This window comes from Chenopodium quinoa, unplaced genomic scaffold, assembly GCF_001683475.1.
Source record: "Chenopodium quinoa cultivar QQ74 unplaced genomic scaffold, ASM168347v1, whole genome shotgun sequence".
Classification (NCBI taxonomy): Eukaryota; Viridiplantae; Streptophyta; class Magnoliopsida; order Caryophyllales; family Amaranthaceae; genus Chenopodium; species Chenopodium quinoa.
The window spans coordinates 7,691,063-7,716,795 of record NW_018743574.1 but is presented as its reverse complement, the minus strand read 5'-3'; the positions used below and the strand labels follow the sequence as shown (position 1 = coordinate 7,716,795).

At 35.4% G+C, this 25,733-nt stretch overlaps 4 protein-coding genes across 4 annotated transcripts; 1 reads left to right on the top strand and 3 right to left on the bottom strand.

The window, feature by feature from the left end:
- The first annotated feature begins 2,200 nt into the window (after positions 1-2,200).
- On the top strand, positions 2,201-5,877 carry LOC110682469 (pentatricopeptide repeat-containing protein At3g49740-like). The gene has a single exon (XM_021858807.1). The coding sequence runs from the start codon at positions 3,185-3,187 to the stop codon at positions 5,375-5,377; it is 2,193 nt and encodes a 730-aa protein (XP_021714499.1). The 5' UTR covers positions 2,201-3,184; the 3' UTR covers positions 5,378-5,877.
- Positions 5,878-6,050: 173 nt separating this feature from the next.
- On the bottom strand, positions 6,051-12,167 carry LOC110682470 (squalene epoxidase 3-like). Its single transcript, XM_021858808.1, has 8 exons — positions 11,646-12,167; positions 8,833-8,944; positions 8,529-8,703; positions 8,246-8,414; positions 7,846-8,067; positions 7,324-7,599; positions 6,918-7,196; positions 6,051-6,333 (listed from the first exon to the last, which is right to left on the bottom strand). Exons 1-8 carry the CDS (start codon positions 12,150-12,152, stop codon positions 6,229-6,231), a joined length of 1,845 nt encoding a protein of 614 aa, XP_021714500.1. The 5' UTR covers positions 12,153-12,167; the 3' UTR covers positions 6,051-6,228.
- A 997-nt stretch (positions 12,168-13,164) lies between these two features.
- LOC110682468 (DEAD-box ATP-dependent RNA helicase 16-like) lies at positions 13,165-20,851 on the bottom strand. The gene is made up of 15 exons (XM_021858806.1): positions 20,596-20,851; positions 20,351-20,509; positions 20,168-20,257; positions 19,938-20,066; positions 19,672-19,772; positions 19,366-19,480; positions 18,508-18,639; positions 18,188-18,253; positions 17,864-18,040; positions 15,854-15,949; positions 14,653-14,790; positions 14,258-14,340; positions 14,049-14,086; positions 13,754-13,965; positions 13,165-13,613 (listed from the first exon to the last, which is right to left on the bottom strand). Exons 1-15 carry the CDS (start codon positions 20,755-20,757, stop codon positions 13,569-13,571), a joined length of 1,743 nt encoding a protein of 580 aa, XP_021714498.1. The 5' UTR covers positions 20,758-20,851; the 3' UTR covers positions 13,165-13,568.
- A 2,303-nt stretch (positions 20,852-23,154) lies between these two features.
- LOC110682465 (leucine-rich repeat protein 1-like) lies at positions 23,155-24,645 on the bottom strand. Its single transcript, XM_021858804.1, has one exon. The coding sequence runs from the start codon at positions 24,337-24,339 to the stop codon at positions 23,506-23,508; it is 834 nt and encodes a 277-aa protein (XP_021714496.1). The 5' UTR covers positions 24,340-24,645; the 3' UTR covers positions 23,155-23,505.
- Between the last annotated feature and the right edge of the window lie 1,088 nt (positions 24,646-25,733).

Here is a 25,733-nt window from a genome sequence, read left to right as displayed (position 1 = left end):
GGAATCTTTTGACCATTTTTCGCCCGAAATAAAAAATTGCCGAAATATTTACCATGTTCACTGTTACCCTTCGGGAGTCCAATTGGGGTGTTGGAACCATATCCAATTTGCTATTAAACGTCAATTTACCGGTTTACAACTTTCATCGATTTCATTATTACAAGTCAACCATGACCATTTATGAAAACAAATAATGATCATATATGGTTCTAAAGGGAATTATATTACCCCAATACGTATCCCATAGATTTTCAAGACTTTTCGAGAACGGGCCCGTAAATCTCCAAAATTTCTCAAAAAGCGTGGATTTTAGCCTTCAATTTTTAATTTTTTGACTATTTTTCGCCAGGAAAAAAAAAATTCCAAAATGTTTACAATGGTACCTAATACCCTCCAAGAGTCCAATTGGGTGGGTGGAACCATCCAATTTGCCTTTAAACGTCCAATTTATCGATTTACAACTTACACCGATTTCATTAATAAAAGTCAACCACAAACATTTATGACAACAAATAATGATCATATATGGTTCCAAATGAAATTATATGACCCTTATATTTATCTCGTAGAATTTCAAGGCTTTTCGACACCGTGCCCTGAAACCTCTTAAATTACTCAAAAAGCGTGGATATTAGTCTTCAGTTTTGGATTTTTTTGACTTTTTTTTGTCCGGAAATTAAAATTGCCGAAATGTTTACCATGGTCCCTACTACCCTCTGGGAGTCCAATTGGTTGGGTAGAATCATCCAATATGCCTTTAAACGGCCAATTTACCGATTTACAACTTGCACTGATTTCATTTATTCAAGCCTACCACGAACATTTATTACAACATATAATGATCATATATAGTTCTAAACGGCATTATATGACCCCAAGATGTATCTCCTAAAATCTCAAGCATTTTCGACACCGGGCCCGGAAATTCCAAAATTTCTCAAAAAACGTGGATATAGCCTTCAATTTTGGAATTTTTTGACCTTTTTTTCATAGAAATAAATATTGCCTAAATGTTTACCATGATCCCTAATACTCTCCGGGAGTCTAATTGGTTGGGTAGAACCACCCAATTTTCCTTAAAACGACCAATTTATCGATTTACAACTTGCACCGATTTCATTAATTCAAGCTTACCATGAAAATTTATGACAGCATATAATGATCATTTATGCTTCTAAACGACATTACATGACTCCAAGATGTATCCCCTAAAATCTCAAGCCTTTTCGACACCGGGCCCCGAAACCTTCAAAATTTTTTAAAAAGCATGGATATTAGTCTTTAATTTTGAAATTTTTTGACTTTTTTCGCCTGTTAATAAAAATTGTTGAAATGTTTTGCATGGTCCCTAATAACCTCCGGGAGTTGAATTGCATGGGTGGAACCATCCAATTTGCCTTTAAACGACCAATTTACCGGTTTACAACTTGCACCGATTTCATTAACTAAAGCCTACCACGAACATTTATGACAACATATAATGATCATATGTGTTTCCAAACGGCATTATATGGCCCCGAGATGTATCTCTTAAAATCTCAAGGATTTTCGACATCGTGCCTCGAAACCTACAAAATATCTCAAAAAGCGTGGATTTAAATTTTGGAATTTTTTGACTTTTTTTCGCCCGGAAATGAAAATTGTTGAAATGTTTACCATGTTCTCTAATAACCTCCAGGAGTCCAATTGGGTTGGTGGAACCATCCAATTTGACTTTAAACGGCCAATTTAATTACCAGTTTACAACTTGCACGGATTTCATTAATTCAAGTCTACTATGAACATTTATAACAACATATAATGATCATATTTGGTTCCTTATTATGACCAACATATAATAATCACTTTAAAAGCCTACTATGGCCACCTTATTATTGTTGATCAAAGCATTTAATCTTGGGAGACCAAGTCGGTCCAGGCCAAAAAAGAAAGGAACATCATCCTCAAATTTAAGTGTTAAATATAGTATATATTTGTTGCATGATCAAAGGAGATAGTTATTTTCCTAAATTATAGACTATAGTTCCCTAGTATATTTCCACATATATTATAGTCATAGGAAATAATTAGCTTGATAAAAATGATAATTATCTATTTATAGTTAGTTGAACCCGAGTATGACCTGACTTAGAAATGACCCGACCTGATTGTAACCTGCAACTTATTGACTTGAACATAACTCGACTTGCATCCGAGAATGACCCAACTTGGAAATCACCCAACCTGATTACAACCAGCAAATTATTGACTTGAACCGAACCCGACTTGAACTCGAGAATGACTGACCTGATTTTAATTCGCAAATTATTGACTTGAACCAAACCCGACTCAAACCCGATAATGACCCAATTTGATTCTAACATGCAAATTATTGACTTGAACCGAACCCGACTCGAACTCGAGAATTACCCTAACCCGTTTTAACCCGTGAAAGCCCGATTCAAACCATACCTATTGTTTACCCGACCCAAATGTAACTCGACCTGTTATTAACCCGACTTAAACCCGACCCATACCCGATAAGAAGTATGACCCGACGTGACCCGATTCAAGCATGACCCAACCCAAACCCGAACCGCATAGGTTATGGAATTAATTTGAATTGACCCGACCTGAGTTGACCCGGTCCAAACCTGACCCGTTTACCGAATTGATAGCTCTACTCGTGGTTTCAAAAAAAAAGAAAAAAAAGAAATAGTACACGTATGAATAGCATGTTTTGTTTTCTTAAACAATACGAGTGGTATACTTGTTTGGCTTAGATTTAGGCTTGATTTGTGCTCGTGTTATGTTGGATTCGAGTTTCTCTTTGTGACTTGTGTGATCATATCATTTTTTTTTTATTATTATTATTTGAAACATTAATCAATCGCATTATGTTAAAAATCGCCAATTCTATATTCGAGTAATAATGTAATATAGATGTGATTATGAGTCAGTTCACGTTGTTGGCTAAATAATCTCATTTCCGACCTAATAGTGAGCTAGATCGAAAACTTTATGTCTGAAATATAAAAGAGCAAACTTTGAGCTATATAGGCCAAAAATTGATGCCCAACCCAAAATTGCTGCCCAAACCCGCCAAATTTGCGGCGTAGGAGATGTGTTTGATAACTTTGATTAGCATTGATATCGTTACTAATACTAGTAGGTGTGATTAGCTCTTGACTCATGCAACAAGCTGATGAATTTGGTATGCCACACCCAAAGAGCCAAACTTGTAGCAAAACAACTCATAAAACTCAACTCCCAATTGTCGAAACTTACCCGCTCAAATCGTCACCATGATTGTCTCTCTCTTTTCCTGCAAATCCATTCATCTGATGGCTTGAACCCAGATCATTATTCTCTCTCTTCTGCTCTTACTGCCTCTGCCAACATACCCAACTCCAGATTTGGAAACCAGCTTCATGCTCATGCCATTTTCACTGGACTTAAAGCTTTCCCCCATGTCTCAAACACTCTCCTTTCACTCTATGCCAAAACTGAGGACTTGGGTTCTGTCAAAACTGTGTTTTCTGAATTGGGTTCCCCTGATAATTACTCTTGGACTACTTTGTTATCGGCATATACTAAGTTGGGTCAGGTTGATTATGCCTGCCAACTGCTTGATGAAATGCCTGTGAGAAATATTGCGCCTTGGAATGCTGTAATTACTGGTTGTTCTGAAATTGGGTATGATGATATTGCATTTGAATTGTTTGGGAGAATGCATATGTTGGGTGTGAGGCATGACAATTACACTTTTGCTTGCGTTCTTAGCTTGTGTTCTGTTGTCGAATTACATGGCTTTGGGAAGCAAGTGCATTCGTTGGTGTTTAAGAGTGGGTGTTTGGGTTGGAGCTCGGTGGTGAATTCTTTGCTTACAATGTATTTTAACACTGGAAATTCCATTGATGCTCGTAAATTTTTTGAAGATGCAGATGAGATGGTGCGCGATGTGATTACCTATAATGCAATGATCAATGGGTTAGCAAGTCTTGAGAGGAAGGAAGAGGCTTTGGTTATATTTCAAGAAATGTTAGAGGCTCGATTAAGACCTACTGAATTAACTTTTGTGAGCCTTATGAGCTCGGGTTTGGTTCTCGACATGTGCCTCCAGTTACATGCTCAGGCTGTAAAGGCAGGTTATGAACCTTGCACAGCTGTGAGCAATGCTGCCATGGCCATGTATGCTGAGCATGGGCTGTTAGATTCTGTTAGAAAAATGTTTGAAAAATTGGAAGTGAAGGATGTTGTTTCATGGAACACTATGATAGCTGGATATGCTCATAACAATGATATTCAATTAGCAATCTCAACTTACATGAAAATGCAGAGGATTGGGTTTGTTCCAGACGAGTATACAATCGGAGCCCTCTTATCTAGCTCAGGTAGCTTAGAAATTGTCCAGATGATCTATGCCCTTGTGATGAAAAATGGCCTCAGTTTAACAAGTGAAGTTATTAATGCTTTGGTGTCTGCATGCTCTAAGCAAGGTGACATTGATCTGGCCTGTCAAATATTCTGCAGCATGCACTCTAAGAATCTGATTACCTGGAATGCAATTATCTCGGGATTCTTGTTAAATGGATACCCTGTGCAAGCTCTTGAACTGTTTCTTCAGCTACAGAAGTCAAAAATCAGACCAGATGTATACACTTTAACTATTGTATTGAGCATCTGTTCCAGCGTCTCAGCCTTAAGTCATGGAAAGCAGGTCCATTGCTATATCCTAAGACGTTTATTTCTAAATGAAATCTCCTTGGGGAATGGCCTCATCACCATGTATGCAAAATGCGGGCTTCTGGATTGGTCTGTTAAGGTATTTAAATGCATGATCACAAAGAACATTGTGAGTTGGAATGCCATAATCTCTGCATTAGCACAATATGGAGAAGGGAAACTAGCTGTCAGGTACTTCACATTGATGCATAATGAGATTGGGCTTAAACCTGACCAAGCCACTTTTACTGCTGTTTTATCTGCTTGTTGTCGTGCTGGTTTAATTTGCGATGGCATTCGCATATTTAATGCAATGATTAATGATTATGGGTTGGAACCTGGAATAGATCACTTTTCTTGCCTTGTAGACCTGCTAGGACGAGCTGGATACATTGATGAGATGGAGAGACTAATTGAGAGTGAGGATTACAAGGCTAATCCGAATATTTGGTGGACTCTGTTTAGTGCATGTGCAGTCTATGGAAATGTAAGGCTGGGAAGGATTGTTGCTGGGTTGCTTCTTCAAACTGAGAAAAACGACCCAGCAGTTTATGTATTGCTGTCAAATATTCATGCAAATGCTGGACAATGGGAAGATGCAGCTCAAGTTAGGGAATTGATGAAAACAGTTCGAGTTATAAAGCAACCTGGGTGCAGTTGGATCAAGCCATAGTAATGTCGAAAAATCAATTTGACCGTCTTCTTTAACACAACTTCATTAGTGCCAGCTCCAGCTTCAGAATATTGACTCGATTGTTCTGATATTTGGTTTGTGGTGGTTTCAGTAGATAGTGAACAAAAAAATTAGAGCTCTTAATTCAGAAATTCAAGAGGAAAGAGAACGGCCTTGGACAATCGTTTCAGAAATCCTACATCTCCTGAGAATGCCTCCTTTAGCTCTGGGGTCCATTGATATTGCTTGCTACTGCCTTACGCCCTCACAACATACATACACTAACCAAGCTTTATCCCTTAATATATGCAGCATCTTTGTCTGACTGTAGTCCTTGTTTATTGTTTTTATGGGAATAGCACATATTATTAGCTATAGCAGGTAGCAATCTGGCGTTGTATTGAAACAAATGGACCTCCACCATCCATCACCTGCCTAATGAATAATACAGTATTTAAACGAAAAACCAAATAATTAAAAAATAAATACAAAAAACGCATTACTTTGTTATAGACCAAGAACCAGCAAGTAGTATACTAGTACGAGTAATAGTACTTCGTATATGGTTGAAAAAAACTTTTGGATCCAAAAAGTAAATAGAAATAAAAAAAGAAGAAAGTATAACATTCATAATGGAAAAATATACATATAAATCAGTTTATGACAGCCTTGATAATCATGAATGAAGTTCGATAAATAGAAGTGGTATCTTAATACAATTAACTCCGGTTTGCTCTTAATAGCAGCTTATAAAGAACAAGCCTGATTAACTTTCAAAGAGACTAGTATATTCAGCACCATAGCAGCCAATTTTGGATGCGTGAACTATCTTCTTTACTGTTTTAGAAGCATCACTTTACATGAATACGCCTATGATATGCTGGAACAGTTGAAGGGAAAAACATTTGCCTAAGTCCCTCTGCCTTCATTATGGGAAAGATGATGCCGGCTGCACCCTGCAAAAGAGATTAACAGTTTTGTCAATCAAATTGGCAATAGAAATGCGTAGTATTCTTCATTGACCATAGCAAGCAAAAGGAAACAAAAAGGCAGCCACAACTATGAAGGTTCTCACAAGAGACTGGAATCAAAGTCTTTGGCAGTCATTCCAGCTAAGCTAAGGTAAAATAAACAGCTACAGATCAGAGTATTTAAATTTGGCTACTAGTATTTAAAGGAAATAGTTTAGGTGCTACTGGTCTGTAACGGAAGCACACCTCGTACTGGTCAGCATTATTTTTAATTTCTAATTTTGACATTGTCCATAAGTACCTACTGGAATCAGATATCAACTATAAAAATAATGATCTTTGATTTTGGTTTGCGATTTTCATCTACTTCAACAATTAGTTTTACCAAAACAATTGCAAATGTAACAGTTTTTAACTTCAACTAGTAATAACCCCCTTTTTACATTAAACTTGATACTTTCAGGTAGGTTTGCCAAATAGAGCATAAATTCAGCTGCAATTTGCTACAAAAACATGTGTAACAAACATGAGACTAAAATAAGCCTACATTTAGAGAGGAGATGTCATACCGATAGCAATCTTATGCCAAGCCAAAGTCCCTTTATTGAAGGAAAAGGAATCAACAGGCGACCAACACCATATATAGCCACAGCAAAGAAGTGAGCTACTAAGCTCAATGGCCGAGGATTTAGACCAGAGAGTAAAGCAATTGGGCCATTTGAAAATACTCCTCCAAGGCTAAGATAGTCAAAGCAAGCGTCACGCATTTCCTTGTGAGCTTCATCAGATGAAGCACAAAACACCTTATACAAGGCACCTGCCAAAGTGTTGATTGTAGATGCCACAGGCTGCAAGAAAAATTGACATCTAAAACTTAGCATATCCAGTTTAAACACACGCACACGCACATTTTTATTTTGAGTATATCATGTGTGTGTGTAATTGTTGTCATGTTTGCATAATGCATGCATATACCTTACGCAAGGTGTAAAAAGACTCCAGATAATGGCACAACGAATCAGCATCATTTAGGTTCTTCAAAGGCCTCAGAAGGTTTCGGAGTACAACAATATCAGACAATGCCACTGTCATCCCACCTCCAGTTAAAGGATGTCGCATGTTGAAAGCATCGCCCAATAGTAAGGCTCCAGGAGTAGGCTGAGGAGTAGCAGGCATGCTTCTATTAGGCATTGTTCTTATATTCCCCTTGTCAACTGCTGCTACAAATGAATCTCTAATTTCAGCAGGTACCTGATGCAGTAACATAACTCGTTGGAATCATGATGCCAGAAGGATTCAAATTACCAAAGAAAAGAACAAGGAAGTAACAAGATAGCATATATATATATATATATATATATATATATATATATATATATATATATATATATATATATATATATATATATATATATATATATATATATATATATAATATATATATATATATATATATATATATATATATATATATATATATATATATATCCACCACACCTGAGGCGCCACCACTGTCTTCAGATACTTGGCCATTTCACCATTAGCGATAGAAGGCAACTTATCCCCTGCTGGTACATCAACCAAGCAACGGACTTCTGTACTACTAATAGGGTAAAACAAAACAGGTGAGGGGTCCGCTAAAATAACATGTCCGTGATTCGCGTAAGGCAATTGGCAGTTCTCTAGCACCAACCCCACAAAGTGTGAAGGCACTTCAACCTATGAAATGAGACGACACAGTGAGCAAGAGACGCATGCCAAGCATCTAACAGGGAAAAGCAAAAGCTAGATATAATTTGTTTGGTAAATCAAAATTAAATCCTCAAGTTTAAAGACGTAAAAGAAAGACTATACAGAGTATCGATGACCAATTAAGACTTTAAGAAGAAACTATCACCTTTGGTGAACAAAGAGAACGTCTCAGATTCGAGAAGCAACCATCACAGACAACTGTGAGAGGTGCATAGACCTTCAACTCCTCACCATTCTTGGTCTTGTAGTGAACCCCCTTGACTATTCCCTTTAACTCAAGCAATGATGTAACTGTTCCCTGTTCCAACCGCACACTGGAACAAAATAGAAGGAAATGGAGATTCAGTAATTAGTGCAATAGATAATGCGATAGCAAACCTTTTGTTCAACGAAACAAATTAAACACAGTGAAGAGAAAACAAAAGTACTTGGGAAGAGAAGCAGCCTTTTCTCTCATCCTTTGTATGAAACGTCCATTGTGAAAGCTCTTCCCAGACACATCTGAATGGAATTGTTCCAAGGGATAAGACATTCTTATGTTCTTCCCTTCTTTGAAAATACCATATCCAACCACCCTCTGTGCATCAATATTCCCAACGCAGTCTGAAAGGTTGAGATGAATAAATACAGTGAAAAACTCCAAATCACTTGCTGAAAATAATTGAAGGTAAAATATTCTGGAAAACATGCGTGCAGGACTATTATAAAAACACAACCAGATTCTGTGCATACCCTCAAGGCCCAGTTCAATCAATTTCAAGTATCCTCCTGGCTGTAGAAGCTCCCCAACTATTCTGTCAGGTTCACTTAAGTCTCTTTCAATCACATGAACACGCCGACCATCCTGCAATCACTGCAAAAGTCTAGATCAGGAAAGAGGAGGAGAAAAGATAACAAGTAATCCTTTTGTTTTACACAGATAGTCCTCGTTTGACAGTAGAATTTGATAATTTGACTATAAGGTTTTCTAAGTTATTTCATGTTATAAGTCGCAATATATATATATATAGGGGGAGGCTCTCGTGAGAATTTTTCTTATGTGAGAACACTTTTTATGTTCTAAATTTTAAATCAGATGTTCTAAATTAGTACTCACATGTTCTAAACCATAAATTAGTTAAGTTAGATGTTATAAATTTCGAATGACTTATTCCGAAATTTTAACTTATATGTTTTAAATTTTAAAACTTGCGTGTGTTCTAAGATTTTTAGTTATATGTTCTAAATTCGAAAGCATATGTTCCAATTTTTATTCACATATTCTATATTTTTACTAATATGTTCAATATTTTTACTCCCAATTTCTATATTTTATACCAAGTGTTCTAAATTTTTTATTCACATGTTCTAAATTTTAAATCAGATGTTCTAAATTTTAATCATATGTTCTAAATTTCATAAAGCAAATTTTTTAAATTTTTACTCACATGTTCTAATTCTTAAATCAGATGTTCTAAATTATTGCTCAAGCACATGTTCAAAATTATTAGTCATATGTTCTAAATTATTAATCATATGTTCTAAATTTAAATTTGAGTCGCATGTTCTAAATTTTTACTCACGTGTTCTAAATACTAGATCAGTTCTCATATAAGTATGAATTCTCACATATGAACTTATTCTCACCGGATCCTTCCCCTATATATATATATATATATATATATATATATATATATATATATATATATATATATATATATATATATATATATATATATATATATATATATATATATATATATATATATATCAAAGTTAGCAAATTTAGATCACAAAAATTGATTGGAAAGCCATACTGAAAGAAAGGAGACAACTTTACAATTCTAAATTTCTAAGCGTGCCCTAGGGCAAGATCCAATTTTTTTTGCAATTTTAAGTTTTAACCCTAAAAGGTCAAAAAATTTATCTCCAAAATAAATTATATATAAGCCAATAAGCAAAATGCAACATAAAAGTAGAGTGCATAAAACAAGATACTTTGGCCCGTATATAAACTGCAAAAAAACGACTTAAAATTTCCAAGATTTACCTTATAGGTGCAATAAGATATTCTAACTGTCTTCCATTTCACTTTATGAAATCACTCCTTTAAAGCTGACTAAGGGAGCTAATAACATCCTCATTTGCAACCAGAGAAGGTAAACAATCTGTTAAGGCATTTACAGCTTTACACTACCTTAACATAGTCTTTAGGCCAACCTACAACAGTCCTAGATCTCACACAATGAGGTATCTTCCCTTACATGTATATTACCCAAACATTGAAGAAATGAAAATTATAGCAAGCCTACAAAGTCTACTTGTGTAGAATTTAAGCTTTAAGGCATCAAACTTGCTCAAAGGCAAACACATGCAACAACACACTGGAACTTGGAAATTCCTATATTTCCTAGTGATCCATAATTTTTAACTTCTTTAATAAACAACAATTCTAGAACTTATGCAAGTCAACTAACCTCTAACATATAATTGAATAAGTAACTGAGCTTACAATTGTAACAAACCTTAATTTGCTTCAAGAAAAGGGTTGATTATAAGAAATCCAAAAAAAAAGGTACATAATCTGTCCATAGATTATATCCATCATAATCCACCAGTAAAATGAAGCAAAAAGCATACTACGTACAGCTTTTCTCAATGTTTCCAATTTTGGTGATGGTAATAGAACCAAAAATTCAGCAAGAACAAGCTTCAGAGTCTTCTTTTCTATACAATAGACAATTCTTTGCTTTTGCAAACAAAATAAGTTCCAATAAATTCAGATAATAAGCTCATGACAGCGCACTCTAGTCCCTATTAAGAATAACTAGAGTTGTAACAAGGCAACAAATGTCATCTAATGTTTGTTCTAGACTAAAATTTGCAAATGAATTACAGAACCTAGACATCACCTAAACTAACGAGCGATTTTAATCCAAAATATGCAAAACATTTAATGAATTGAAAAGTGTTACTGCCTTCATGAGTGTCTATCTCATATTGATCAGATTCTATCAAAGTAACAAGGACCACATACCATTCTTAGCAGCTAGAGATGAAGACGCGTGAGCTGTGAAATCTTATGTAATCTAACTTAAGCTTTACCTAAATACAAAATCTTAAACACAAATTTTTAACCCCAATTTGGAATTCCTACTTAAAACATTAAAAAAAAATGGGGTTGACTCGAGTAGATTCCCAATGAATTGTTTCAAACAATTAGTATAACCGGAATCAAAACCGACTTTGACTAGTATAATATTATATTGGGAATTATATATGCTACTAGAACAGTCCAATGGATTAAACAATTGAATATAAAGAAGCTAAATCCAGAAATTGCACAATCACCAATAACAATAATTTCAATTGAAACTAAGAGTTGAGAAAAAACAATCAAATCCCATGTGAGTTCAGAACTTTCTCTGATTGATTACAAGTGGAAATTTTTATCCATAAATATTCAACCACGCTGCTCAAACAACAATTTGACAGGCAAACAACATAATTCCAAATTTTATAAAAAAACAAAATAAAAAGGAAATTATTTGTAGTATAAGCATCACCTTAGCAAGGGTATAAGCAAGAGCTGCGCCAGCAACGCCAGCGCCGACGATGATGACGTCAGGTCCGTCGGAAACAGAGCTAACTTCATCAGAATTCCGAACAGATTCCGATTGAATTCCGGCGGAATTTAGTTTATCTTTTCTCTTGCTCTTATATATACCGTCACGGAAAAGCGAAAAGAAGAGAACAAACCCTAGGAGAGAGACTATGGAAATCCCAACAATGTACTGATCAAATACCACCATTTTTGATACAAAATCAAATTTTCCGAATTCAATTGCTCTCCTCTTAACCTTGTTCTTGATATTACAAGTACAATTATTATTAATTTCTCCAGAAAATGGGAATGTAGTTCTAGCAGATGATTTAATGGAGAGAGAAATTGAGAAAGATGAATGATTGAAAGGTAGGGATTTGGATTTGTGGTGGAGATGAAGAAGAGAGACAGTTGAAGAAGAAGACGTCAAAGGATAAGATTTAATATTGGGAAAAAAAGGGGGTTTCATTTAATTTCCTCCAAAATTATGGTTAGGTTGTAGTTGTCGTGTTATAATCTACACCATGGGTCCATGGGTGTGCTTTCCTTTCGCGGGTTATTGAGGTGACTGCTTTTCACTTTTGAATTACCGTTTTATTCAAGTGGTTTTTACTTAAGAAGTACGGAGTATAATTTTAATTTCTTAATTCTACCCTCTTTGTTCTATACTAATTCACACAATGTAACATTTTTTACAATTCATAAATTAATTTAACTTAAGCCTTTGTATGAAAAACAAGTAGGTATCATGTAAAATGTTTTTAGATAAAAATTACATCAAATTTAACTGCGTCAATTATTATGAAACGGAATAACAAATAGAGTAATTAAATTTATACATTACAGTCGTGGAGCAACATCTAGGATCAAACGCGTAAGCTATAGTTAGCCCATATGCTACTTCAGACTACGTAATAGATTTACTACTACAAATATATTTAGGGCAGCAGCCGTTAGAAGGGAGAGTTCTCCACGCTTCCCACGAGGTGCAAGATAGAAACGATCAAACGAGAGATTGTGTCTCCATTTTGATTGCTTCTGTGGTTTGATGGACGGCCCCACACGGCGATGGCAGTCAAGTACTCCAGACTATGATTGTTGCTAGACTATCCTAACTTTCGTGTACACTTTATTTCCACAAGTTTATTGTTCCGTAGATTTTATGTAATACAAGTACATATTAAGGAATCTCTAATTATTCATACAGGAATAATTCATATAATTACAACATCAATTGTAGTCACTGAAAGGAAATTAGTTACATATTGCACTATTGCTAAAGAAATAATTTCAATGTGTACAATCCGTATTAGACTAGCTTCAATACACAAGCTACTGCATGTTATGCATGAAATTACCTTCGATACTAAAGCTGCTGCGCTTAAGGCTTTATTAGAATTGGATTTTCGAGTATACGCAATTATTACATGGGGCAAATATGTTGACTTAAAGAAGACTAGAGGGGCTAGCAGAGTAGCAGATACCGTAAAGCCAAAATTTCTTAATTATAGTTTGGTGAATTAAATCTATTACACATTTGGGTATGAAAAAACTTGAGAAACGCCAGCATAGATTGGGGATAAATATTACCTTCATCCGAATAAAACTTTGAATTGTATATCAGTGAAATTTATTTTCGGATGGAGGGAGTACATTTTTCTCTACAACTAACAAAATGAATCTGGAAATGCAGAGTATATGGGCAGACTTTTGGTTCCTCTGCCTGGAGATTTGGAGAAGCATCAGCAGGTTCAAACTTGAGTACAGATTTCTCAGCCGTATTTTGCGCCAAGTTGAGAACCCTGTTTTCGCTACCATATCAAGACTCGTATACTCCGTCTAGTATGATGCCCAAATTGGAAACATTTCTCAGTTAAGTTTGAGGTCATTTCTGATTGTTCCTCTTAACCCTTTTTCGTTGCTTTGGTCCCTATAATATAGAAGCAAACATCAAAATTACATTGCTTCGATCAAATTGTCATTTTAAGCAGAAACAATGACCAGCTGATTCGGAAAAGTCTTCATTTTCCTCTATGAAGAAGGATTTTGCCAAAGATGAAAAGAAAATACCTCGGCTGATAATGTCTTGAGGGGATCTCGCTTCCTCGATTTTCTCTTTAAACCCTGTTGTCCAGGCTTTCTATTATTACCCATTGCTGCTCGAGCAAGTTTGACAATCTTGCTTGCTTCTTGTGTGGTTGGGTCCAATAAATATTCTGGAACATCACGTAGATGCGCCGGAGGTTCCTTCTTGCTGAGGACTTTGTCATGCTTTAAAAGATCTGAATAGACGAGATTTTCTCTTTAAAATCCAAATATATAAGATATTAAGCAGAAATTGAGAATTATCTGGACAATTAGTTACCTAGATCTCTAGGATTAGCTTCAAAATGGGATTTCAACCTGAACAAAAAATTGCACGGCAACAACAAGATCAGTGTCAAGTCAGTCAATACAGCATAAAGCTTCTCCACAGGAATAGAATTGTTTCATAAATCACAAAGTAAAAACAGTCCTTTTTAAGATAAAAGTAAGCGTAACAAATAGTCAAATACAGCAGAAGCCAAAACTTACTTTTCAGAGTTGAGCATCTCGTTCCTTAGATCTTGTGCCCGAGATTCTCGTACAGCAAAACTAGTCACACTCCTGAACACATCCTATAAATTGAAACCAATGCTTCAACAATATATCCTTATTCATAAAGCAAAGGATGTAATCTATGCCAGTTACAATTAAAGAAGTAAGTTTTGTTGACCCATATAAGTGCTCAATCTCAGGATAGAAATAATTTTTAATTGAGCAAGGCTAAAGAGCGAGGAGGAGTTATTGACAGTGAAGGTCATTCCTTTCAATCTTATACATAAAATATAACTGTTAACATATGAGTCAAACCTCTTCCTCAATCACAAAAAACAAATTTGACAGTAGTTATACAGTGTACTAAGTAAAGAACAGATGTTAAAAAATACCTCAGCTCGATATCTCAACGATTCCACCGCATTCTTTGTGAGTAGGGGAAATGGAGCAATATAGTTGGTATCATCACTTGCTTTCTCTGCTACTGTAGCCTTTAACTCATCAAAAGCTTCCATCTCGTCTGGAGAGACCTACCATATAATGAAAATATCAGAACACCAACAACCAAAGCATTCATAATTTTATCAAGCACAAGCCTGCTCATCGTTAAGTTATCAAAATAGGAGAAACATAAGATTAAAATAAAAATCAGATATTGAAAAGTTATGATTTAAGGAACTGAACTCAAATGAGCAAGTAAATACCAGTAATTATAACACATATGTTCTTCCTCGCTGTGAAGACACAACTTTTGTTTATAAATAAACCATATGGTCTCCCAGAACATAGAAGGAAAAAAATGAAAACTCGATTATATGGAAAGCAGTTGTAACAATTTCACATGATAAGATAAACATAATTCATTATTGGATTGAATTGCAAAATTTAGCTCTGCTTCGCACTAAACAGTCATTTACATCTGCATTGTTTCACCAATCCACAGGTAAGGATCAGCAGATTAATAAGCATCATGCTCAAAAAGGACACAATTTCAATGTAATGTTGTTCTTTACCATAAAGTAAATTTTATTGTTCTAAACCCCAAAAAAGCTGGCAAGGGTGAGTAAACATCATAGGCAGTAGGCAGCATCTAATCACATGCATATCACCATACTTCAGAACATGTTTTTTTGACAAGAATAAATATATCTAGAACTACACAGGACAAATTAAAAAAAGAAGACAAGCTGTCAGATACAAAATGGTTGCTCTACTATTTAAACATCTTTCCTAAACATAGAGAAGCTTAAAATGTGAACCACCATTGAGAGATTTAAGAGTCAAGTCACCGCTCCGCAACCTGGTATGATGTAAGGTTAAATACCCCTCCAGATTATCAAATGGGAGTTGCCAGTGAGTTTTGCATATATTTTGTACATGTTCCTATCATATCAAGGGTCTATAAATTAGGAATTTATATACCTAAGCCAATATAGGGGAAAGAAAAAAGAAGCAGGAAGTGTTGCTTGAACATTTTTTTCCAGCATTCAACTAAAAGATATAACTGTAGTCACAAACAATATATGAAATCACTAAATAGTCACTGTTTAATGCTCTTATAAAACAATGTATATGCTACCTAACGAAACTTACAAGAGAAACAGATGCTCCAGTAGCAAAAGCTCTTCCAGTGCGTCCAATTCGATGCACATATCCAGCAACACTTTGAGGCATCTCAAAATTTATAACCTATAAACAAACAAATAAAGGAGAAAGTCCAGGTGTTGTTAGTGTGTTACAACAAGACCACTCAAGTAATTCAAAGCAGATAATCACTCTAAGGAAGTGTGAATAGCCTGTAGCTATCATATAGCAGCAGCACATTATGTAATTGATGCTGTGTGATACACAAAAAAGCCAATTCAAGAGACAATATAACCACCACATTCTGGCATCAAACAGTAATCATATCATGTGCTCCAGAGGTCAATCAAGAATTTCTGCAGCTAATGTTACAAACGCTTCCAGGATAAACTCCATCACAGAGCAACAACCTTATTCATCTCAAGCTTATGTCTCCCAAACAAAGAAGGGAGACAATTGAAATGAATTAACACATAAATTCAAAATCCTGTTTCATGTTAACATAATTGTCCAAAGATAGCTTGTAAGAAAATTAGGAAATGTGTAACGGATACACTACTCCCGTAGGTGGATCACTTATGAGCGTAGGAGGAGGAGAGGTCAGCAAACAGGAATGTTAGGGAATGAGACAGAAGGACAGCCACCAAATCAGTGAGCAGCCCCTCTTCTCATGACAGCTGCCATAATCTTTTGTCTTTTTTCTCTTTTTAGGATGATCATGTATATATAAGAAAGGGAGGGTAGGAATGTGCAGGCAGGCAGAGATTTGTAAGCATTAGAGCCAGAGAGTAGTGCCCTAAAAGTACTAAATCAGAGAGTAGTGGCCTCAAGCCACCATTGTGCAAACTTCATCCATTTTCATTAATCAAAAGCTGCCTACTTTCCTCAAAAATCACATCTTTATTGCTTATTCGTTAATAATACAAGTTTAAACTAACCAAAGTGTTACAAAATGCCACATCTTCATTGACATTACTATAATTACCAAACTTCACAGATCAAAAAAGTAAATTAAGACTTAAATCTGATCTCTAAAAATATGACAAACTAAAACCCTACTTAAAATCAAAACAAAAAACAAACTGACTTCAAATAGAAACAAACCAAAAAGGCAAAAACAAAGAATTATAATGCTGAATTAAAAGTTTTCCCTTTGAAAATAGGAAAGAGAAATGCGCGGTGGAGTAATGATCAGTTTCCACTTAACTGGTACTCGTAACAATCAGTTTGTCTATCAATTTATGGTTCTTACAGTTTGGCTGTATCCTTTACGATTTCAATTTTATTCACCGAGTGCTTTTATAATAGCTTCAGACAAGATGCAAATATTCTCGATCAAAATCTTAACAATTATTAGTGCATACATAAAATCATTTTAAATTAATTATTTTGGATAACAGCATTGAGAAGTTAAAACTAGATCATGCACTACAACTAAAATCTTAAGAGAATTAGTAACAAGCAACCAAAACCTTAAACTTTGATCAATACACAATTACTATAAATAATGATGATTAACAGTAACAATGACAGATTGATTAGGATCATAAAAATACATGTTCGGAAGATGACAAACTTGTCGTACTTTGTTAACAGTCATTCTATTACTCCTTACAACAAGTTGCATATTGATCAAAGAATAGGTCTTGATTGTAGACCCTAGTTTAGTTAGGAGAATGTGAGCTTCAAGTCTTGTTAGGTATATAAATATTTCTGAATTAAAATTAGAGTCCACCAAACGATACACCTAAGAGTGAACATGTAGTTACATGCTATTCTAGTACTAAATCATGCAAAAGTCGGAGCTGTGATCTTTCTCATATGCTACCACAAGGAAAAGATCTGTTGGCTAGCACAAAAGGCTAAACCAGAGATTGACACGTATAGTCGTATGAACAAAATGTTAGATAACATGTGATGGATTAAATAATCACCGGGCCTTGAAAATATGAAGGTAGCATAGATCAACAACCTAAAGCGCCAAATATATATATATATATATATATATATATCACATACCGTGTGCACATTTTTGAAGTCTATGCCTCTCACTACACCAAATTCTGCATCCAATTTTGGCTTCCTGCGTTTGTTGGACTTTTTTCCTTCCGATTTTTTCTCACTAACCTCCTGATCCTTTCCAGCTTGGCTGATATCAGTTGCAATTAAGTAATCAAAAAGACCTGCATTAAATTCCTGGTCAACAAAGAGCTACAGGGTCAAGAACCAATGTCCCAAAGTCCAAATTCTTAAAGGAAATAGCCAGCCAAAGGCATAGGTAGCACAAGTTGCACAAGGTCCAACTAAATTGAAGGCTAAAGCAATGGCGGAGACAGCTCATACCTCAAGCATATGAAGCCTAGAATTTTGGGGCAACTCAGCATTTAGAACAGCTGATCTGATACCAAACTGCCATACAAATGTAAATATTTTTAAAAAAATCTTGACATGAAATCAGTACTCAACATTACCTACTGTGGCCACATTTAATCAAACTTTGAGCAAGGTTCAACGACACTTGGCCCAAAGTTTATATCCTCAATTCAGTCATTAATAATCAAAATGAAAGTTCATTTACATTATGTCAAACATCCGAAAACGAGCACATCATTATCAGTCATTGTGAAGGTAAAAAAAAAATAAAAAAAAATAATTAGCAATACCTTTTCTAAAAAGAGTTTTAACTTAAATCCCATGTCGATTGTATTAGTGAAGATGAGTACTTTCTTCTGAACCAATTCCAGCTTTAAAAGGGCAAGAATGTAGATGAACTTATCATGAGCACTGCAAGAAATCTAGGGGGGGGAAAAAAGAAAAGTAAATTTATTACATAAAGAATATAAAAGCAGCACATAACCCATAACTGACAACAAACACACATTGGGCAAAAAAAAAAGGGAACACAATGATTCCTAAACTTTCATAAACATTAAAATCACGAGGAAACACATGGAGAGATGAATTTGTTCATGAGTATACTTATTAAACAAACAACAAAACACATATTTAATTCACTGAACTTCCTGCAAAGTCATTTTGAGTCATAATTAGAACAAGAATTTGTTTTGCTTATTGTTTACAGGATAATAGTAGAAAGATCAACTTGGTGTTCACATCACCCTACAATCAATATCTAACGCAAAACAAAAAGTAAAATTGAAAAAACAAAGGCATCGAGACAGCACCACATCGAAGTTATCCCCATCACAAAAACACAGTACATGTATATTTCTTCAAATGACTAATGCAGTAGGCATTCTCCTACTCTTCAGTATTGACTGTCTCAATTTTTAAGGGGTCATAAGTCTTTCCCACTCAAAGATCCATAATATATAAGTTTTCTGTCACTTTGTATTATTTGAAATCCACATGCTAGTTCATGGAGTTTCTTCGTAAATTATTTATGATTCATCAGTTTAATTCTCAACATTTGATGATAATTAAGCTGACACAAAAACAGGGATGCTCTATCAAAATGAAGTATGGGGTTTAGATCATAATAGATACAAAATAACTCTTACCCAAAACTGTTGCACGTTTTTAGGAATAAGTTCATCATTGGTACCACCAACCTCTGGCAAAGTCAAAACATAGGGATTGTGTAGAATAAGTTTCTTCAGCTTCTCAACATCAGCACTATATAGGTAATAAAGAAATATTAATCAGGCATATTAATAAATTATAAATACATATATAAGTGTTATCCCCATGGAATTCACTTCTAGAAAAACTATTCGTTGATCAATCTTAAAGAGCCAAGAAAGAAAACAGAAATTCATGAATCAAGTAAGGAAAAAAAATATTAATAAATATAAAAAAGAACAAACCTTGATGTAGCTGACATCAAGAGGCATTGACAACGTCTAGGGACATGGGCTGTAAGAGATCTTAGATCATCTTCATATCCATAAGACAACAGAAGATCTGCCTGAACATAAACACAAGTTTATAAATATGGAAAATAATCAGTGCCACAAATAACTGCTAGCCTAAACTAATACTCCGTACATTAACGCTCCACAGCTTGCTCGGCTCTAAAAAAAAGAGAGACAACAAGTATCAACAACAAAGAGATACTAAAATCAAGATTAACCTCATCGAGAACCAGCATAGAAAGCGATTCCTGAATAGCTTTCGGTTGAAGAGCACCAGCTTTCAAACAAGTATGCACACAAGCAGGTGTTGACACCAGAATATCCGCAGGGCCGGACAGCGCCTGCTTCTGATAGAATTTACAAACAAACGACATCAATCATTGATAACATGCTCAAATTACAGCAAAAACGAACAACTTAAAAAAAGAGCTTATAAATGACAACTAACCATCTCAATAGTTGACATAGTGCTAGTAAGCTGAGCAACTTTCAACTGAGCTCTACACAATTCTATAATAGAATTCACTTCGGAATAAACCTGTATAAATTTTAATCACAAATCAAAAACCCTAAATCCCCAAATTAAACCCACATTAGAAAAATGAAAGCATGAATAAATTAAATTCAAAACCTGGTGACATAATTCTCGGGTCGGAACAAGAACTAATGCGGAAGGACCGAGGCGGTTATTCGAGCCGGTATCGGAAAATAGTTTCTGGAGCAATGGAAGTAGATACGCAAATGTCTTCCCTGACCCAGTTTTAGCTCTGGCAACCACATCCTTACCTTCCTGTTCAAATTCACCCAATTTGTGAACAAATTCGTTGAAAATTAGGGTTTAATTTGAATATTAACGAATGTAGAAGAAGAACTTACGAGAATTAGGGGAATGGCGACACGCTGAATTGGTGTTGGCTTTTCGATTCCTTTCTTAATAAGAGCTCGAAGAAGACGAGGATCCAAGCTTAGTTCCTCAAAGCTCTGGTTATCTTCGTCTACTTCAATTTCTTCTTTCTGAGTCGTCGTTGAATTCTCCATTGAAGAAGGTGAGGAGATTACCAGAGAGAAGCGTGGGAAAGAGAGAATTGGGGTTTAGGGTTTTAGCGTTAAGAAAAGGAAGAATGATGATGCGTTCTATTTTGATGTTTGGCGATTTGGCCCAATCTGAATACTACTGGCCAGCTGGCCTACTGCTACGTGTATCGGACGGACCGACGGATATTTTGAGTGAACAACTCCAATTGTATTTGAAGTTAATTGGGTCCTTAACTTTGGGCTTTGTTACAAATTGGGTTTTGAAGTTTCAACATTAACAAAGTGGGTATTTTGATCTGCCTGAGCTTATTTTTCCGGCCAATGACCTACACTATCAGGTTATGTCTATTTTATTTTTTATAAAAAAATTATATCATAACTCATGAATTAACAAGAACATAATGCCCATTTGTTTTTTGGCCAACTTGTACTCTTACTAAACAGTCATAAAGGAAATCAATGAGCAGTTCATTTTGTTTTTAGAACACAACTATACAACCAAGCTAAATCAAGGTCAATTCATTCCTTTCTCCTTCATTCCCTTTCTTCGTCCTATTTCGATTTCCCTGCGCGAACCAAATGGTCCCATAGGAATATAGGATTGATTTTATGGCCGAATAATGGGAAGACAATATACTTTAATAATATAAAAATAATTTAGAACAAGCATGTATTGCAAATATTTATACTAAAAAAGGAAAAAATTGTAGTATATATATCATATATTCTTTTGGGTTTAACTTTTACATATTTGACCTTTATTTTCAACAGATGTTAGAGACACTTGTACTAAATTTTTAAAAAATTTATATGGAGTATATGTAAATAGGGATGAAAATTACCACAAAAGATAAAAATAAATAAATACATTGTCTGGATGGCAAACTATGCTAAATATCCAAAATAATTCTATATCCGAGGGAGTATATTGTTACATGAGGTAAAAGTACATTACTAACATTAGCTCATTAACTTATTATGCACAAAAAAAAAAAAAAAAAAAAAAAAAAACTTATTATGCACACAGCACATTTTCATGTGTGTTTATACCCAACAAGCAGCAGCTAGGTCATGTTCATGTTTGCTAAAGAGGGGAAAAAGAGAGGATTTAAGTGAGCAACATAACGAAGAAATCAAATTTTTTTAAAAAAAAAAAAAGTACAGTGGAAAACATTAAAATATTTTTTATAAAAATACGAGAGTACTGTAGATAGGTGGGTCAAACTATAGTAGTGATACTAGTATTATACTACAGTACCTGCAATATACTCCTTGAGAATGTTTCTGGCTAAAAGCACGTCAATGGAATCTCAAGAAACCCATACAAAAACAAAAGTATTTCCTCCCAATTCCAAAGGGTCTTGGTCTCCCACCACCCCATATTCCCATTTACCAAAACCTTCTTAACTACCACACAATCCTAAGAGCCACTCCATGGACCGAAACACCCCTTACGCCTTAAAAGGTACTGTAATCTACTATTCTTTCACCCGAGTTAAGTAAGTTTACGTTGTTTAGTATATCAAGATTGTTGTTACGTCATATTTATCATATTTCAAAAACTTATTACTCCGTACTACTTATTTTTGTTGTAAGGTTAATTCCATGTGTTTTTCACGAACAGGTTGTAATTGATTCTTCGAGTTATTTAGGGACAAGACCCTGTGGAATGATTATTAGCGTTACTAAAAATACCAGCAGAATGGCAATATACCAATGATATCACCCACTAAAGCAATACAGTAACAAGCTAACAACGAAACTTTCGGTCACTTTCTCCTTAGCCTGCGTAATTTCCCACTCACAAAATGACAACTTGTGGCTCAAGTATTCAACTATACTAGAGTGGTCCTTAACCTTAGCCTTCCTATCACAACAATTTATAATTCTCATCAAAATTCCATGACCAAACTGCTCATGTACTCGTATTTGGAAACTTAGAGGCCCGCCAATTGCCTCAAATCCATCAAAACTCATTGACTCGTAATTAACTTTTTTGAAATTCAATCGAGAAAATAGGCTTTATTTCACTAATTAGTCAAATAATATGGTGATAAGAACAATAACATAGTACTTGTACAGTTGTATATGATATGACAAATCCGATAATATAATTTCAGACAATTTAATTAAGTTTGATAAAGATAATCATCTTGGTGGAAAACATGACAGCCTAAAGTTATCATACGGAATTTCTTGTAGGTCTCAACTACTAGCACAATCGCAATTAAAACAACTAATAAACCCAACAATTAAATGGAAGGCAAAGAGAATGTCCATTACATTAGGCAATTTAGGACGATAATTGTCAAACAAGGCCGTAAATTTTGATTCACACAACAATTTTTTTAACCATACACGACAATAATACGTAGTACTAGTAATAAGAAAAGGAAAGAATTCAAAAAATAAACGAGTAATAATAATTGGATGCATTCAACATAAACTGGTATATACTGGTACTGTACTAATTTATGAATCTCTCACATGTTGAATTCTTTTCTTTGTACATTGTCGATTTCCGAACTTAAAAAAAAATCCTTTAAAACCACCCAAAAAAAAAAAAAAAAAAAAAAGTCAAATCAATTAACAAAACCATAATTCAATTCCCCTCCCTCTGAAAATGAAGATCAGTAGCGACTAAGATCAAATTCATACAAACTGGAAAAATGTCAACTAAACAACCTATATTTTTCTTATACTAACAAACAATTTCCCAGCAAATAAAATTTAAAAAAAGAAAAAAAAAAATCAATAATCAGGCATATGGTGGCTAATCTTGCCTTCTTCAGCAGCAGCCATCTTCTGTTCAGAAACCTTTAACCAAATACAAACAACTGTAAAACTAACAATCAAGCTCAAAAGCCCACTTCCAAGCCCAATTCCAACTATCGCCATCACAGACAACCCTCTATTTTTGTACGGTTCTAAGGGATATCCGTACAAATCCTTATTCCCTTGAAACGACGTCGCATTAAACCTCGGCAACGTCCCACTCCGATTCCCAATCGACGGCGGAATCACCCCGGACAACTTATTATACGACACATCGAAAGTGTTGAGTCGTACGAGGAGACCTAGTTGCTGAGGAATGGGTCCCACTAGCTGGTTCCGATGTAAGTCGATGACATTAAGGTAAGCGCAGAGGTAGAGAGAGGGAGGGATCTGACCGGAGAGACGGTTGCCGGAGAGATTGAGGACGGCGAGGTTAGAAAGGTCTTTTAACTCGGAAGGGATCTCGCCGGAGAGAGAGTTGGAGGAGAGGTCAAGGGTTTGGAGATTATTGCATTTAGAGAGAGAAGGAGAGATGGTACCTTGGAGTGAGAGAGAGGAGAGAGAAAGGCGGAAGATGCGGCCGTTGTTACAAGTGGCACCTTGGAGGTGAGAGTCGAAGCCGTTACATGGGTTGGCGAAGTTGGGTTGGGTCCAGTTTTTTAGATTATGGGCCGGGTCTTGGAAGGAGGCGAAGAGTTGGGATAGACAGGCTTCGTCGCTTGGATCTGAGGTTGAGGGGTGGACATGGAGGATGAGGAGGAGGAATACGGCGGAGATGTGGTGGTGTTGACGGTGGTGGTGTTTTTTCATAGGTTTGAATTTGTATTTGGTGGGTTAATTTTGTGATTTTTGGGGGAGTTTGATTTTAATTTAGGAGAGAGAGAGAGAGTGTGGAGAAGGTGGGAGTTTGAATTTTGTATTGGGTTGGTTGTTTTTGGTGTTGGTTTCAGGGAGAATTGAAACTGAAATTCAGGAAAGAAATATGGAAATGAATGGAATTCGAGGGTGAATGCGTCATTCTGCGCTTAGTTTTTCGTTTGTTTTACGGATTACTATGTACTCAATGTCTGTATTAGTATTACCGTAGTTACGGCCTATTCTGATCTCCTCAGCTGAATTGAAGCAAAGTAAAGTGAACTAAACTAAATATTTTACAAGAGAAAGAAATTAGGAATTGACTATTTAGAGGTGAAATGAAATGAATATTTTATGAGAGAGAGAAATTAAAACTGAACTGATTGGAGCTAAAATGAATTGAACTGAAATTAAGCTGAAGAGAACATACCTTTTAGGCCCTGTTCTTTTGAGCTTTTGGGCAGGGCAAAGCAGAGCACAGCAGGACAAAGTAGAGCAGATTTCAGCATAGCGGAGTAGAGCATAGCAGGGCTAGGCTTCCACACACTGCAGAACAGCGCAGAGCATGGTAGAGTAGAGCAGAACAGCGCAGAACGACTCTAAAAAACAGGGTCTAATTCTGTTAAATACGGGTCTGGGCCGCACCCGTCACGGGAGAGTGCAAGTCCACCACTTCACAATACCAAAAAGGTTCCACCTCAAAACCATATGGCAATGAGGGGATTCGGGGAGTAGCCCCTTAGCCTTATATTGTGGTGGTAAATCTTGAATTCTTTCAATGTGGGATTTCATTACCACTACACTCCCCCTTTTACTGTTTAGTGTTTTTAGTGTGGGACAAGAAGAATGCTCACATGTAGGTTGTTCATGGGCTCAACAAATTCGTACTACTATTCACTACTTCAGTAAATTTCTCTGCTTACAAGTTCCCCCAATTCCCCTCCACTTGTGTCATGGACTCATTCTATTTACCTTGATAAACTTGAAATTTTTATGTTGTTATACAAAATCTATTCAGTGGAACTTATAATAATACTTTGACCCATTTTTTTTTACATAATCCCAACTTATATATGAAGTAGTACTCACTTCTCCTTATAATAATCCGAACTTTAACATAATAAAATCAATTTTTCGGTATCTAAATAATTGCTACGTACAAAGTTTTGTGGCACACACTTTAAGGTCGAAATTGGATAATGTAAACAACTAAATTAATCAAAATAATTTTAAGTGATGATACTTAATCCCTTTCTAATCCTAGTGTTAAAATTATATTTTTAAAAAAGTTTGTTTACCTTCATTAATCACCTCCTAAAACTACATGTTTAAAAGTTGTGTTGCAAGTA

What these genes read in the sequence shown, in the direction of transcription:
- LOC110682469 (XM_021858807.1), top strand. Translation starts at nt 3,185, where the DNA reads ATGAATTTGGTATGCCACACCCAAAGAGCCAAACTTGTAGCAAAACAA.
- LOC110682470 (XM_021858808.1), bottom strand. Translation starts at nt 12,152, where the DNA reads ATGAAACCCCCTTTTTTTCCCAATATTAAATCTTATCCTTTGACGTCT. An exon ending in GTTCTCTTTGTTCACCAAAG is followed by an intron (nt 8,068 to 8,245) that starts GTGATAGTTTCT and finishes CTCATTTCATAG; the next exon opens with GTTGAAGTGCCTTCACACTT. An exon ending in CTTTTTACACCTTGCGTAAG is followed by an intron (nt 7,197 to 7,323) that starts GTATATGCATGC and finishes TTTTTCTTGCAG; the next exon opens with CCTGTGGCATCTACAATCAA.
- LOC110682468 (XM_021858806.1), bottom strand. Translation starts at nt 20,757, where the DNA reads ATGGAGAATTCAACGACGACTCAGAAAGAAGAAATTGAAGTAGACGAA. An exon ending in TCGCCATTCCCCTAATTCTC is followed by an intron (nt 20,510 to 20,595) that starts GTAAGTTCTTCT and finishes GAATTTGAACAG; the next exon opens with GAAGGTAAGGATGTGGTTGC. An exon ending in CTGGAGCATCTGTTTCTCTT is followed by an intron (nt 14,791 to 15,853) that starts GTAAGTTTCGTT and finishes ATTATATGGTAG; the next exon opens with GTCTCTCCAGACGAGATGGA.
- LOC110682465 (XM_021858804.1), bottom strand. Translation starts at nt 24,339, where the DNA reads ATGAAAAAACACCACCACCGTCAACACCACCACATCTCCGCCGTATTC.